The sequence below is a fragment of the Larus michahellis genome, chromosome 8 (assembly GCF_964199755.1).
Source record: "Larus michahellis chromosome 8, bLarMic1.1, whole genome shotgun sequence".
Taxonomy (NCBI): Eukaryota; Metazoa; Chordata; class Aves; order Charadriiformes; family Laridae; genus Larus; species Larus michahellis.
The window spans coordinates 37,034,917-37,051,930 of record NC_133903.1 but is presented as its reverse complement, the minus strand read 5'-3'; the positions used below and the strand labels follow the sequence as shown (position 1 = coordinate 37,051,930).

General features: G+C 37.4%; 1 protein-coding gene across 3 annotated transcripts in view; it reads right to left on the bottom strand.

Moving 5' to 3' along the window:
* The window catches only part of DPYD (dihydropyrimidine dehydrogenase), a 365,352-nt gene that overhangs the window by 192,273 nt on the left and 156,065 nt on the right, over positions 1-17,014 (bottom strand). For all 3 annotated transcript variants that reach the window (XR_012588641.1, XM_074597190.1, XM_074597191.1), the window contains exons 9-11: positions 5,456-5,563; positions 2,155-2,324; positions 1,349-1,559 (exon numbers count right to left, since the gene is read on the bottom strand). Coding sequence is in view for 2 of the 3 variants with exons in the window: in XM_074597190.1 (XP_074453291.1) it covers positions 1,349-1,559; positions 2,155-2,324; positions 5,456-5,563 (489 nt within the window). In the remaining variant the exon portion in view is untranslated. The remainder of the gene's footprint in view (positions 1-1,348; positions 1,560-2,154; positions 2,325-5,455; positions 5,564-17,014) is intronic.

The window sequence follows — 17,014 nt, the reverse complement described above, 5'->3', positions numbered from 1 at the left end:
GTTTTGTCTTCCTGCGAAGTCAGTACACTTTTTGTATAATTTTACCAATATCTCTAGAAAATCTTACTATCAGAAAATTCATTTCTTTAACTTCATTTAAAACAGCGTTATCTATAATGCGTACACTGAAAATGCAGATGTGAGAAGTCATACATTTTATATGCGCCCAAGGTATGTCCACAAATGCTATTACACTCCTCTTAGATTATTCTAGATTTACAATTTTCCTTGATCGAAAGGATTCAGAAAACTACATTATGCTAGGAAATTTTGACATTTCCGTTGCACTGGCCGAACTAGCATCTGATTACCAAATTTTCTGGTGACGTGTGCTCTGAGGCACTTGCCAAGTCCTCTGTCAGAGCATTTATACCCAAAAGACCATGACAACATGTCGTGGGGTAATTGGCTGGCATGACCATGCCCTGGGGAGGTAGGCACATTGATCACTAAGGCTTTCAGAACCTGCTAACCTTGATGAGCGTCTTCAGGCTGAAGATCTATTCATTTTATCAATCCGTCTTCTGCTGAGTCAGTGTTTTTTACTTTCAAGGCACCTTTGATGTATGTGCCTGAACTCTTTAAATCTAACCTAGTGGCAGAGGAGAACAGTCTGAGCTCTGCTCAGTTCCCATGTTCTTAGTTATACTCATGTTCTTCAGCTCTCTTTCTGCTACATCCAGGCAATTCTTTCTATCTCTGAAATGCCGTCTGTGTGCCAATTTCTGTATCTTTACTATGGAACTATGTAATAGTTAATTCTCAAGACCAAAACTTGTAAAGTGCAACTAAATAATGAGACATGCTGAGACAAGCACAGGTGAATTTAAGAAATACTGTATATATGAGAAAAGCCACAGTTCTTTTGCGTATGCACAAGGAATGAGTGACAGCCAGAAGAGCTGAACCAGAATAAAGAATCCGTCTTAATTCTTGCTTAATTTAATAGGTTAAAAAAAAAAGTTTCCAAGATCAGATCAGTTCAGCTTAAAGTTGTAGTATAATGAGTTTCTCTAAAGTTAATTAGTGAGACAAGAAGAAATTCCCAAGAGCATTATTTGAGATCCCATTTGCATTGAGAGGAAAGCAAGATATGTACTGAGCAACTGGACCTCTAATCTGAATTTCTGCTCTATACTGTTATATACAGAAAACCGCTTTGTTATCAGACCCTCAAGTTTTGTTCTAAGAGATATACCTAAAGGACAACGAAATTCCTGTGAAGAGGAGCAGCAGTCACAAGCTTTATAACCTCCAGAAGACTCATTTCACAAAACTGTCATAGGACAGGAAACGGCTGCAGCTAAAATAACAGTCAGCATTTACAGAATGCATTAGTCAGGGTTACCTTTAGCGTCAGTTAAAATGGAGCCAAAGGCACTGATCACCACATCAGCTTTCAGACGGACAACCTGATCCTCATCTTCTTTCCAGTTTCCATCACTGTCTTGTTCAGTTCGAACAAACTCCATAGCAACAATTTGTCCACCTTTAAGTACAACTTTCCGAGGGGAGAGGAAAGGCAGAAATTCACACTTCTCTTCTTTTGCAAGTTCCATCTGTAGAACAGAAGCAATAAAATACATAACTTGAATATTGTTGTGTTCTAAAACTAAAAAAAAAAACAAACTAAAAACCAAACTGAATGCTGAAATCTGTGATGAATGATATTGCTCTATTGCCATTGGCAGTGATTCAAAACCAAAATCACTGTAAGTAATTTTCTTACAAGATTTTATAGGCTACCAAGGCAACATCAGGATCACTGAGATTCATTAGACAGCAGCCAGAAGGTATCATTCTAGGATCTAACCATGACCTGAAGAGTCACCTACAATATTCAAACGGCTGATCTCTGGGGTGCTTGCAAGACTAAAAAATGTACTGTATTTTCTAATTTGAAGGACATTCTACCTCCTGTATGCAAATGCCTCTCTCTGACTTTATAGGAAACAGGTACAACAGAGGAAAATTATTTATACACAGACTACATAAAATGAGCCTCAGATCTTTAATAAATACTCATACATTTTAAGAGCATTTCTACAAACAAAACCTTTAGAAGATGTCTTTTAGGTACCTATAGCACGCTTTCAAGCCCTGTAGAAATAACAACGAGTGTTCCTCCTCATAAATGCTGTTATTCAATTTTACCTCTTCTGGGACAGCCCTGATATTAGTGAATCCCTTCCGGAAGACCACAAACACGCGACGAGCTCCACAGCGTAAAGCAGATGTTGCACAGTCAAAAGCAGTGTCTCCTGCCCCAAGTACAATTACAGTTCCATGTATTGATGGCAATGGAGAGTGACAGGCACACATCCCTGAAAGATGAAAGGAAAACCCCATTTTCAACTAGAGAAACCATTTCTGCATGACAGCTCTAAAGGTACTTGTACCCAAAGCAGTGTAAAATTGCATCTTATAGTTTCCAAGCATGGAGTGTCACTATCAAATTATTCTGCTTCACAGACAGTTTTATTCCCATTTTTAAGATATGCTCATATACATAATTTCATAGTCAGTACTCTAAGCAGCTGCACCTTTCTATCTGGAAAGAATTCAAATGACAACACGTTTGTAGGATTGTGGGTCCTGTCAGGCTGAAATTAGCATTGTGAGATCTTTTTATTCAAAAAGTAAGTTTCTCTCTTATCAGATTCATTATCCTCCCAGTTAAAAAAAAAAACAACACCTTTTAACAGATTATAAAGAATATCACTTGGCATTTTTCAAAAGGCAACCAGTTGTTGACAGCTTGGTGTAACAGTTTCTCAAAGTTTGTTCCCTCAGTCAGTTGTCTACAAGGCACTGACGCTGTTTGGGCTATGACATATTCTCAGAGGCTATTCTCAGCTATTCAGCTGAACATGAGGAAGAAAGAATATTATGATTTCAGTGATTCCTAGATCTTTCACTGGGAGAAAACATTTAATCTACTGCGGCTTTCTACAAATGATTTGCAAAAAGTTACACGGAGAGAATGACATTATGTGTTTGTCATCTACAGCTTGTATTTGATGATTTGATTAAGAAATTTGATTAAAAAATACTCAAGTAAAACTGAACTGTGTGCGTTCCTTGGATGAGACTGCACTTTATCACAAGTCTGAATACAACTAACTGTTATTAGGCAAATTATTGCAACTTAAAAAATAATGCCATAAACAACGTAAAGCTACATTTTCAATGAGCCTGTGATAATTTCAGTCAGGAGGTGCTAAGTAGGTTATTTAATCATTGCACTGTAACTCAAGTATCCTACTATATTAGCAGCAGATTTTCACATGCAATTGTAAAAAACCACAAGTATCATTCAAGGAAACAATGCTTTTAATTTAGACGTATAAACAGAGTGAGAAAAAACATCCTAATACATATTCTCTCTCCATTCGTAAAATACTTAATGTACGGCCAATGCTATCATTTGTGTATATGGCATTACCTTTACTATTTACTTAATAGGCTTCTTATTCTAAAATTCTCTCTAAACTTTTCTCATTTATTTTTAACCAACATAATCCATCACAAAAATTGTACGTTGAGCAGTGAAAAAAGCACAAGTGCAGCAGGGGAATGGCAGCTCAGAGTGCCATTACGGGACTAGTCTAGAACCGATCAGTCACAGCAGCCCACTTTGCTCTTCCTAACGAGGCCACTCCCAAAGGAAATTCACGTCTATGTATTTGCAAAGGGAATGAACCCCTTTTGGAGGAAAATATATTAACAAGAGGTATTCAGAACTTAATAAGCAGGCAGAATATGTATTTTACTGTCAATAAGTCTATTGTGTCTATTATTTAGAGAACTGTCACAGCAAAAAAAAAGAGGACAGAGCAGGACAGAGGATGTGTATATTTTATTTTAAAATTCCATGCTTTAGAGAGCAAGAGGTGCCTACAGCTACAGACAGACACTAGGAAAATTAAGCGAAAGAGACCATGTTAATTAACAGACAACACCAAAGAGCTATCTATTACTGTCAGTCAGAAAAGGTTAGTTCTTCAAAGTTCACCCTTTTTTTCATTGCAGACTTAATATAAAAAAATATCATTACATATCCTTGCAAATCGAGGGTGCTACTTTGCAACATTTTAAGAGATGTGGATCACAGTATATAGATCCTCACGCAGGCAGGCGACTTACACTACACGACTGCTATGTGTAAATACAGAATTCTATAAAGTGTTTTTTAGTCAAATTATTACAAGAGGGGATTGTTTTTCAGGATTTATTTTTCCTTTGTTAATCTACAAATGTTTTGCAGTGCAGTTTCTAAATCTGTTTAATTTTTAAAGATCTCCTAAAAAAACCCCAACCAACCCCACCCTTCTCTCCCAACCTATGTGAGCTCACTTTGAGCTTAAGAAAACAGACAGAAATAAGCATTTGATCAAAACAGCAGGGAGATGGGACAGATGGATGCAGAATTTCCCTTCCTAAATATTTTGCATAAAATGAGCTAATAAACTTTACTTTCATATGCAGAATAATTTGCTGCAGAATATACATTCTTTAACATATTGTTTATGGAAAGCCTATTAAATAAGCAGGCATCCCTATATGATGCTAAAAGAAATTTCTGAATGCTCAGGAGAAAATCAGTTTGCAGATAAGAAAGGTATACGTGTTGTTAAATATGTGGCCATACGTACAAGATCACATACTGCACTAAGCGTAGGCCCAGAAAACTGTACATGGGTACATGGAATTTCGTTTTTATCAATACATTGGGGAATCTAGACCATGAAGGAATGTGGCGTAGAAATCACGATCCCCATCTCATACATCCAACTGGGGCTTATGACTTCACATTCAGGGCCCCTGAAAGCAGCAGTGCTCCCTGGGGAGCAAACGCAGTCATCTCTGTACTCAAAACAAAGACGTAAAAGCATAAAACGAGACTGCATTTGGTGCCTATGAACTGAGTGTTGTCTTATTAACTCCTGTCCTGACTGTAAGTTGTTCGGGTAAGGAACTGGTGCTCTCTTAAATGTGTCTGTTATACACGCAGCACATGATTTGGGATCAAGTGAAATAATTTATCAGCAATATACAAAGTGGCTGCTTATATGGGTCAGCAACACCTTTAATATCACATTTTTTCAAGACCATCTTATATATGCTATAACAAGATAATTTATACGAATGGCAAGCTTATGACATCTTTTGAATATAATTCAAAATAACAAATATAACTTCCTAGGGGTAATGATTTGCCATGTGCTTAGATTTTTACATATGACTATTTGCTTTACAGTCTCTAGGACTGACTTTCCTCACCACACTCCCGAGGTTTCTCTCTCACCAAGAGAAAACGCTGCCACAGACCTATTCACTGGAAGGTGCTTTGTAATTGGATGTGCTGCTGTGTAACCAGCTGTCCACTCTGATATATCAATAACTGCTAATGACTTACTGAACATGATTGCAACAAAAACATAATATTACACACCTGGTTTACTTGCCATTGCTACCAAAGGTAGGAAGTCTTTAGATGTGTAGAATCCTTGATCCATTCTCAGTCCTTGGAATATACTGTCTCTGTTTGGTTCTGGCAAACCTAAAATAGATATTTGAAGGCATATCAGAACTACAAGGGAAATTTCAGTGACCAATATATATTTCACATCACATACACATTCTCAAAAACGTCCTGAATACAAGCACTTTTACAAACCCCCAGATTTTTCTAAAAGAACATCACAAATGACGGTAGCTTCATGTTTGTAGTCTGTAGCTTGCATAACTGGTGATCTTTTAATAGTACTGGTACTTGAAAAGAAGGTTGTTGGATAACCTGTGTACTCATATAACTCATATCAAAACAAATGCAGAGGAAAGGGTTAGAGAGAACAGGATATACATGCTGCAAAAGCAGGGAAGCTACTGGGGATGAGAAGACTCTTGCAAGCTTTCCTTGGATTGCTTTGCCTGCACACGCAGGTAACGCTTACTGCTGTGAAATGGTTTTGTTCCCTTTGTTTCGAGGCATTTTTCAATACAGCTAGTCTGCAGATAATACAAATGAGGCAATAACAAACAGCTTAACTGATGAGGAGAGGAGGACAAATGGCAATGCTGTACTTATCTACGAGTGTTTGTATGCCATCATTTTTTGCCATTCTTGATTGCTTTCTCAAAACCCTGAAGTCCTTATTGGCTGACATTTATTTATAGTTATTAATAGTACACGTTTATACAGAAGCTGTAGGATACATACAGGGATACGCTTCACAACCAATAATAGTAACAAATACCTTTCAATTAAAAGAAAGCAGCAAAAATCACCATTCCAATTTTTTCATGCAAATGCAATTACATATCAGGGTATTTTCAACACAGTCCCAACTTTCATATTTACATCTAAAAAACCACAATATTATCAAAGTATGCTAATTAATAATTACACACTGAAATGGAGTAAAAGTCAACAATTTTTCTAAGAAAACACACTACAACTGAGGAGTCCTCAGAGCAAGCAGGCAGAATTGGAGCATGCAAAGCAATCTGTCCCCCCTCTGTTCTCAAGCAGGGATGGCAGCAGACTAATGTTTCTCCTCCGAGACAGACTGGTCTGGAAAACCCCAATGACACCGTATTAGTGTCAACAATAAAGTAGGATTGTGCTTTGAGGAGTTCTGTTCCAAGTAGGGAAGGTTTAGGGACTTTTTATATTACTGAAGCAGCAAAAATCTGTCTCATCAAAGCATAAGATCAGGACTCAGTCGTAAGAAAGCTTAGGATGTTTTCATGAGTCCCTTGATATGAAGGAAGTTTCTTGAACTCCTAGATCCCTGAATGAAGTTACTATAACACAGGAAGAAAAAAAATAATATAGTTTTAGTTTTAACAGTTTCCATGAAGAAAATGAAAGTATGGTCTCGGTGAATTCAAAAGGCTTACAAGCCAAGAAGTGAATAAAAAAATCTTGACATTTTTGCATTTCAAAAATCTCATGTTATTGAGCACTTTCTTGATCTCTATTTATAAAAAAAATCATGACTCAATTGCTCAACACCTGGCTTTCAAAACACTGCTGATCTATAACTGGATATTGAGAAAAATAAGGTTAGAAAATACTGTCACGTACTGAACTTCAAGACCTTTGAATGCTGTACTTCCTGGGTAGACTGGAATATCAGCTAATGAAGAATGAATAATGGATATCTTAAGAGGCTGCCAGAAATACTTAGTGCCACTGAAAGTACAATATGTAAAATGCATTAAAGAAATTATTTTAAAAACTACATAGGTTTTCCTCTATGTATATATTGCAAAATCGTCTATGGCAAGAAGAGTACCTTGGAGAAAGCTCTCAGTGACTGCCTACAGGCAGAGGACAGAGTAATGCAACTATTTCTATCGAGCTCAGAGGCCTCAGTTTACTCTTGGAAGAAACACTCTTATCATTAATGGAATGTGTAGCCTGCATTAAAAATTACTTCCTTTCTACCTAACGTCTAGTGCCATTCAAAAACAAGGAGAAACGCTCACAATATTTTTTTCTTATTTTTGCTGCTCTTATAATCTCCTAATGAAAATTATTTCGTCTGCAACAGCATCAGTCATTTAGCTCCCATAGGGTGAAGAAAGAGTAGAACTGAGGGTATGTTGCAATGTTCATGGTTCAGGTTCATCACTAGTTTGGTGTCACTGAAATGAAAGGAGTTGGATTAAGAATACATTGGATACAATAATGTTTAGCCTGGCTGATGTGACACACACAAAAAAAGGCTAAGAGGTAGTCAGTATACGTGGCATTTTCTGCTCTTTATTTCACTATTTTCACTTTGCTGAAAACTGCATGAAAACCAATTTTGCAATATTTACATTTGAAGGAAATGCAGGGGATTTTTCTCTTGTACCTATAAACACCTGGCACAGTTTCAAGCTGTTTGCTAAGCATCTGCTGGAAGTTGTACTGGATTCTGATGTATCTCCTTTCGCTGTTTAGTATTTGCCATTATAATGATTGAATTTAGTTTTGTTAAAATAGTGAGACTGAGTACTTCGTAAAGGCACCAGGCTAGCTAAGAAAGAGGCAGACAGGCAGACAAACAGAGAAAGAGATCAAGAAGTGATAAGATACATTTTAGAGAGACACCATTTCATAATGAACGGCCACCCCACAGAAGTACGCTTTACAGACACATCAAATATTGATAAATAGCCAACAGCCTCTCAGGAGAGAGAACATTTGACCAAAAAAAACAGCTGCAGAGGAAAAAATGTAGTTTTGAGCAAACAGTTTTAGAGAAGAAATAAAATTTAAAAAACCCCAGTCATCTATGAAAGACACAGTTTAGGTCAAAATAAGGAACCAAGAGAAATACCCTTTGAAAATAAATCAGAGAGATCTTTTAGCAAAGGGGAATTCACACACTAGTACAAAATAGCCAGGAGCCACCCAAGAAAAAATGCTTAGAAAAGCATGAGGTCTTTCCCCTAGGTTTTAGGCTAAAGCCAATGGTAGTCAGTTTTCTGCTCTCCAAAACCACCTGCAAGCCATCTAAAAGCGTCTTTTATTTATTACTTGCTATTTCTTGTCCTGAAACAATCTTTCACTATTGTAGGTCTCCTGCCTTTAAATAACCTATACCAAAATCTAGTGATAACAATTATTTCCTTCACTTGCACTGAAGAACAACTCTTCTGAAGGGCAACCAAGAGGAGGCGGTCTAGAAAGACAATTCCACGGGTGTTGCTCGGATGGAGCCTGCACACCCGTACATAAGCAGAGGGCAATGGTTGCCCCCCACCTTCTGTAGCCAAAGCCCTGGCTCCCTGGAGCCTCAGTCTACCTACTGATACCAGGGAACCAGCTTCTAAAGCAACTGGTATCCAAACCACAACAGTGAAGCTTCATGGGCTGTAGAAAACAGCATTTACTAAGAATAGAGAAAGAAGAAACATCGTGAAAATAACAGCTTGCCTGACAGATCTAGTTCAGTTTTGCAAAGGCTAATCTAGACAATCCCAATCTGGGTCAGGTACAGCATAGAAAGCAATTCACCTCCATTCCTGACCTAGCTTGGCTAGGCCATGCCTTTCATCTCCAGATGCTCCAGCTATCTCTCAGTAAGCATCACTCTCTGAGTATGAAGCCCTCTTTCCTTCTTTCCTTCATTTGATCCCCACAACCCCGACTCCAGTGGGCTATACCTCATCATCAGTGTTTCTCCAATGTCTGACATACCATACACTTTCCAACGTCATTAGCCACTATAACAGTGGCTTTGGAAAACACAGACTTTATCCTGCCATTTTTATATCCTTTATATATACATATAAATATATACATGCATATATATATTAGAAAAAATATGATCTGCTTTCTATCAAGACTTTGCACTCTTTGTTCTCACAATACTGATGCATGCTAATTTTCTTAACTAGCAGTGTCAAGTCCATCGTCTCATTTAACGAGATAGAATGTAGATCCTCTCACAATCCCCTAGTCCAGATGAAATATGAATTGCTAAATGGATCAGAGTCAATTTGTCAGATATACAAGGTAATATAGAAGAGTGATGCATACACAATGTAAGGGATTGGCATGCAGAGCAGTACACCTAGTCCACTTGGTTGCTGCACCAAATAAATCAAAGCACGTCAACGCATCAATCAGCTAAGTCTGAAAAGGAAATAAATACCGCTGCTATTACTGTAACTATTAGCCTGGTCTGGAAATGAAAACTAAAGTGGGAGTAGAGGCACAGCATGTCTCTCTCTCCTATTTTGATCAAATCCCATCTCCCCAGAAACAGGAATGCTTTCTGAACCTGAACTCATTGTTTGTATTACTTAAATCTGACACGTTTGGGCAGATTTGCAGTTTCAAATGAACTTCTCAGCCAGTCTTAATAACTGACATACAAAATAAGCCCTCTTCCTTGGCGAGGGTCAAATGCAGTTTTCACTGGCAGCTGACTGAAAACAAATCTCCAGACAAAAAAAAACGGAGCTGAAGTTGAAGTACAAATATACAGTAGCCTACAGGGACAAAACTTACTAGAGGACTGTGAGGTTTTCTGGTTTTCTTTACACCAAACACTGGAAAGTTTGGTTTGCATCATTTTTAATTGTGATAACAACACATTTCAGCAAAACTTCAGCTGGACCAGGTAAACAAATGAAGAGCTAGGATCTTTCAAGCAATATTCCCTCTCTTTGGATTTTTAGCTGTTGCTATCCTGACAGCAGAGAGTTTTCAAGACGAGAATTGGCTGAATTGTTTTTCCCAACCCCTTACTTTCAGGTAAAAATGTAAATTCAGGCTGGTGAATGCAATCTGTGTTTGAATATACTGATTTTTTTAAAAGCCAAGACACTCTATTTTGACATTTTTATAATGAATCTTTCAACTTTGTTTCAAAATGACATTACATCTATAAATTTATCCAAATTGAATTCAAAGGAAAACAAAGACAATTGGATTCACTGGTTACGCATATCCCTTTTTCTACCTTTTAAAACTAGCAAACTGAAACAAATATCAAACCCCATTCATCAATTTATGGGACTTTTTTTTTTTTTCATATGTTCTCAGGTCATACAAATATGGAGCATTAGGTAGAAATTTAGAGGGTAAGGAGGTATTTCCACCTTTTGCCATATCTATGAAAACTAGCTCATGCTTCAGAGTTAAACAAGATTTTGAAAAATCACACTTAGAGGGAAAACTCTGCTAGACATAAAAATAAATGAAATATTCCTCTTCAATACACGTGTTCTGCCCTTCCCTGCCTCCACCACAGGGATCTGCTGAGGAAGGGGGGCACAGGAGATCCTTGGACCAGATGGAAAACCTTGGACTATCAGAGTCTACTAAGAATGAGGAAAAAAATGTGTGAATTTCCTAAGACACTGGATGTGGGCAAAAGAAACATATGATTAGCTGTGTATCTGCTCTGGTGGCAACACAAGTCTCCTGAAATAATACCTGAGAGGCTAAGCCTAGACAAGCTGAGACACAGCCTGCTAATCAGCGTACGAAACTCAAACACAGCCCAATAATGAGGTAGCACAGTTTCTGCACCAGCAAGACCTCACCTTTGGCCAGCTTAAGGAATAGGAATAACATGTTATGCCCGCTCACGTGCCCTGGGCAAAGGAGCCGTGGAAGGCTGATGGAGAAAGACTGATACGAATTTTAGAGAGGAACTGACATGGTCTGATAAGTTATTTTTGTTAACAATATTTGTTTATATTTTTTTATTTTCTTAAAAAGATGTGTTAAAGTAATACAGAGCTAAGATAATGTCCCTCTAAAGGTAAATTTCTAAATCCACCATTTCGCTTCTGAAAGGGTCCGTTTAAATTAACAGAAAAGTACCCATTTTGCCCCATCTCCCTGCCCATTTACACACTGTGTATTCCAACTTGCTCCTTGTGTTACCGTATAAAAGTATTTCAGATGTGACACTTCTGGTAGCATTCCACACTTGCCCAGAGACTTGCAGCTACAGGTACCATATGGTCAGAGTGTGACTACAAAGGTGGATGGCAGAGAAGAAAGAACATATTGTGAATTCCAAGTGCATAAGCGTCCTTTAATATTTCTGAATGCTCTGTTCTTCTTCAAAAAGACTAGTCCATGGTCTGGGAAAATGGAGATCAAAATCTATGTATTTAAAGCAGTTTTATTTTATGTCACACAATCCACGAATTGCATAAATCGGACCATGAGTTTTAAGTACACTGAAGTATTTTCTTGAAAGAGAACATTGAATCAGTGAATTCTTATAACTGTCAAATTTACTGTTTTCCCTAGATGTGATGGAACATACTTCTATGCAGTGGCATATGCTCTACCTATTTGTTTATAAGAAGTCACATGCATTCCTAGCAATATTGATAACATTGCTGTCCATGGATCAATACTACACAATTTAGATGTGAACTATACTGAAATGCATTATCCAAATATGGTATGTAAGCTGTGCCACATAGCTGGTTACATTAAACACAGCATTACAATTCGTGCTGTGACATTCATCAGAAATGGAACAGAAAGCCATTGGAACCTAAAGAGTTACTCTCTCTACATTTTTAAAGGTTTGATTCTGAAAGACTAAACGCCCAGTAAAGTTGCAAATGCTCTGCAGGTGGCTCAGCTTCTCTCAAGGTCAGTCCATTAGTGATTAACACATTAGTAAATACTTTTGAGGCTTATATTTTTAAAGGATCTCTCTTGTTTTCCTGGAGATTTTTTTTATGGTGGCAGCTTTGTTACTTCCTGTTGTGAGGTTCAATAGAGTATGTTTTCTAGGTGGTTGTTTTTTTTTTTGTTTGCTATGTATGTCGATGGAGATAAGTGTTTTAATTACTTTTTTAATGTCTATGCTTTTGTATTTTCTTCCTCTCTCCGTTTATTTCCTGCTGTTGAGATTACTGCCTCATCTCCACAGCAGGTGGCTCTTTCAAATTTGTTTTCTTTGTAAGCCTGGTAGATTTATTTTGTAATACAACTGCTCCTTTTTACTGTTTCTTATTAATGATTTCTTTACTTCGGAATAGGTACACTCGCAAGGTTTGTTCATAGAAAAAGAAAAGTAAAGGGAGAAAATTAAAAGAACTACAAGACACTTGGGTTAGCCTTTTCTTACCCTCAAGGTAGAATGAACCCTGTACAGTACATGTGAAAGAACACCCTTCACATCTACCAACGAGAGTTATAAGCAATTGCCGCAGTGCATTCTAAGTTGAATGGCTATGCCCACACCATAACGTCTTTTAAAAACATCTGCGTAAGTAGCTGAAGCTGTAAGTAATGCAGTCTATAGGTCTCACACATTATTTTCTTGCTAAATTAGACACAAAGATTTGAGCTCTTGCAAATGGTATTGAAACAACAGGAATGAAGTAGTCAGATCAGCCAGAACTAAATTTGTTCTTATAATCCAATTTCTCTTTGAAGCCAGTTGTCTAATCCCAATTTAGATGTAGCCAAAATTTCACAAGAGCTAGGCATCAGAAACTGCAGACGGGAATCACAGAGATTAGAATCAATCCACCTGAATGATGGAAGTTAGGATTATGACCACACAACAGTGTTCCTTGTCCAAGTTTGGATTACAAAACACTGCAGCTTTATGGTCTGTCCTCACAGCATTTAGTGATCCCACGATCAGATTAGACTGACATCTAATGTTGACCAAAATGTCCAAAGGTGAACCATAGCTCATTAGCCCCATCAAATATAGAGTCCACCGCTAATTTGGTCTTACCATAATCAGTCCAGCTTTTCTCAAGGCCTTTAGCCTACCCTTCACAGCCTACCTCTAGTCTTAAATGCTCTTCTTAATTTTATTATGGCCAACGTATGGGGCCTACACTTTGAATATTATTGGGGTATCACTCAGTAAAGTATTTTAGTGAAAATCATCAGTGTTTCAAGGTGATAAAACAAAGATCTGAAGAAATGATGTGGTAATTTTTCAATTCTCAATATCTGGGTATCCAATTAAGCACCATAAAGATTTTAAACTCCCAGTTTGACTTGAGCACTTACCCTCTAAAAGCACTCTTTTAAAACACATACCTCAGAACTGAAGCGTACAGTATCAGTAAGCGTTTTTAAAACACAATTGTTTAAAAGACACACTAGAAGAAGTGATAGTAGGTCGGACAGAGATATATAGCTTCCTAAATTAAGGAACACAGGGTAATTCTAGCCTTTCTTCTCAGGTTGGAAACTGATACATAATGTTGCCCATATTTGAAGTCAAATTGAGGATGCTAGCAAGTTAGATAGTAGTCCTGGTGAAAGGACTTGCTGAAATGTGAAGATAACTATGAAGTAAACCTCATCATAGAGAAGGATGAATGCAGAAGTCTGCTTACCTTCCCTCTGGTTCTGTTCTGCCTGGTATTGTTTATTGCAGGACTTAAAGCACTGAAACAGATTCTACAAATCTTGATTTGTAGAACATAAGAGTTCTGTAAATTGTAATACAGAGTAACTGAAGAAACATCTGCTGTAAAAAATAAAGTGGAATATTGCTGCAAACATTTCTTATGTCATCTTGGTAACATTTATTATACTGGCGACAAATCTGAAAAGGTCACTAGCAAAAATGCATTTAGTAGTCTCAGTCAAATCCATCTCTAACAGAAGAATATACCATTCAAGCCAGGAAAAGAGCTTGCTCCAGTCTGCTTACAATAGAGCTGAACCGGATTTTTAGTCCTGACTGGAATTTGGTCACTTCTCAACTACTGGCATACGCTGTCATTATTCAGGAGCATCCTTGAACTGGCAGAGCAGGGATGATGAAGTTTAAGACCTGACATGCTAATGTTGAGAGTTCCTTTTCCTCTTCCTTCTACAAACACGTTCCTAGCACTAACATGCCAAAGGAACGACACAGGGAGCTGTGTTTCCTCCAGACACCGGCCAGACACTGTATGTCAGTGTGACATGCACCACGCTGGAGGAGAAGAAACTGGCCCCAGTGCTTACTCTTGTTCAGTCAACACTGCTGAAGGGAAATGGCCACAAAAGCAAGATCACCTCCTCGGGGACTGCCTATCAGTAACTTGAAGGACACACAAAAAATGTATCATCTCAGAAACCATACGTCACAGAAAAGGGATTTTTACACAGTACAGAAAACCTGAATGTGTAGAAGTGAACGCAAAGTAAACTGCATGGAGATATTGGGAGCAACAGACTCCTGAAAATAAAGTAGAAAATATTACAATAGCTGTTTGCAATAGAAACAATATCTTTCCCCATGCAGATTCCTTAAAACTTTCCTGTCTAATATGTCCAGTTTATAGGCAGTTATGCTGGCATATTGGAATAATCAAAGCCAGTGGAAATTTACAAAGGGAAAATCAAATGTTAGCATAGAAAAGAACTCTTAATGTTAATTTTTTATTTTTAAAAAAATTGGAAAAGTATCTTGAAAAGCTGGATCAATAGAAGCTTCTGCATAGGGTAAATATGCAAGGACTGGATAAAACAAGAACAAATCTGATGGAAAACATTCACAAAGAAAAAGCCACGAATGCTTAGTTGGCATCACAAAGAAAAATAAATACTAGGCCTCTACACTGTTGCAAAGCAACAGTTGAAAAAATCTATCAAGGGCAGCAAATTCATCCTGTGGAAATATATGAGGAATAATTAAGTCATTAATATTCTGGAATAATACCTTTGGTCAGATCTCAGGCACTGTACAGCAAGGAAGTTGCAATGAGGTATACTGAGACAACACCAACTTGTACTAGCTAAAATCGTACTGTACTTTTGATATAATAGTAATATAATAGCTGATAGGTGGTATCAAAGTGTTAAAAATAAACACTGATTTTTAAAATATTGTTTCCTAAATTTCATGAAAGAGAACAGTTAAGAGTCACAGAAATATCTAACTATAGCCATTTCTCTTAAGCACACTACAATGACTCTATTGCATGCTACTTCCACAGCTTCCATTCTATTCGAATATGGTGACTATGAAACAATAGGCCGGCTCCATTACAGCTCTGCACCCTATATAACTCTACCTATATTAAATACCCGCAAAATCTTACTTATCCGGGAATCCAGGAGGAAAATCCCACATGCTAAATAACACTTGCAAAATGTAGGACTCTCTGGTTATTCCTATTTTTGAAACCTAACATGGATTCACCCAAACCTTTTTTTTTTTTTTCAAACATGAAAGTCTTCAGTGTAAACCAGCAATGTCTTCCAAATGCTACTGAGTAACTATCATTCTATCTGAAATTTCAAAATAGGAAACAAATATTGTTTCCCAGTTCTTTGTTAACGTATTATATTGTCTTATCTTAAATCTTAGAATATTAATACACTGGTTTTGTCCATGTGGAAGAACAAAAACACGCTATAAAGCTTATTCAGTAATTACTCCCATATCATTCCGCCTACGCTGCATTTTTGAATCACTTCAGGTAAACCATCTCTACATATATTTTAAAATGATGCCTCAAAAAAAAGCCTTCTAAACATTATTCATTTTTCTGCAGCACAGATCTACAACTGAAAACCTATCATCAGTGCATTCTGATGAAAAGGTAATAATTAAATCTTTTTTCCCCCTTCTTCTACAGCACATTATTTGACCTATGATAAAACAACCTATCACATTTCCATTTATTATTTCTACCTGAAGGGCTTTGCCAGCTCACACAAACATAAATCTCCATTTGTCAGATTTAAACTGTACCTGTCCCAGCTGCTATGAGGGTTCATAGCTCTTGTCCCTTAAAAATTACCGAATAGCATCAAGCGACATAACCTCCCTCCAGCCTTCGCTGACCCTTGCAATCAATAATATTTGTAACCCGTGTGCGCACAGTTAAGTAGAACAGAAGCCGTGCACTATCCCAGTTAACCACATTGAGCTGTGATACTACAATCTGCTCCCTTGTGTCTCCCATGATCAATTTTAATCTCTGGACCAAGAATAAAAGAATGCAGCCCCTTGTTTCCGAATTCATCTGAAACGGATGTTATAGATTTGTAGGTCTGCACAGAAGCTGTGGTTTTAATACAACCAGCAGTTCAAGGAAAGAACACATCCAAGCTATCATTCATTCTCATTATCCTCAGTGTACTTGGGATCTTCAGCAGACAATATAAAACACAGGAAAATGCAACACGTACTGACTTAGAGCAAGCTTGCTTTGTTAAAATACCATCAGGTAACAGTTATTTGTTAGAGCTGTATCCATTACTGACACTGCAGGTAAGGTGGAGGGTGGAGGTCAGTCGTTCCATTATGATTACTTTGTTTAAAGGTTTATAAATAGACTGCCAATATTAATTCCTTCTGGAAGCCTGTCATATATAGTAAATTAAACAGAAATTCCCTAGAAATAATAAAGACTAGTTCTGCTCCGTTAAAAAGAAACAATTATTATGGAAAGAAAGAGTAATTCAGGTTTCTGATGGTATTTGTTCTCTCACCTCCAAACTAATTTTATTTAAAAGAAGGCAAATTTGCCAGCCAATTAGTCTAATTAGACAAGGGTATCT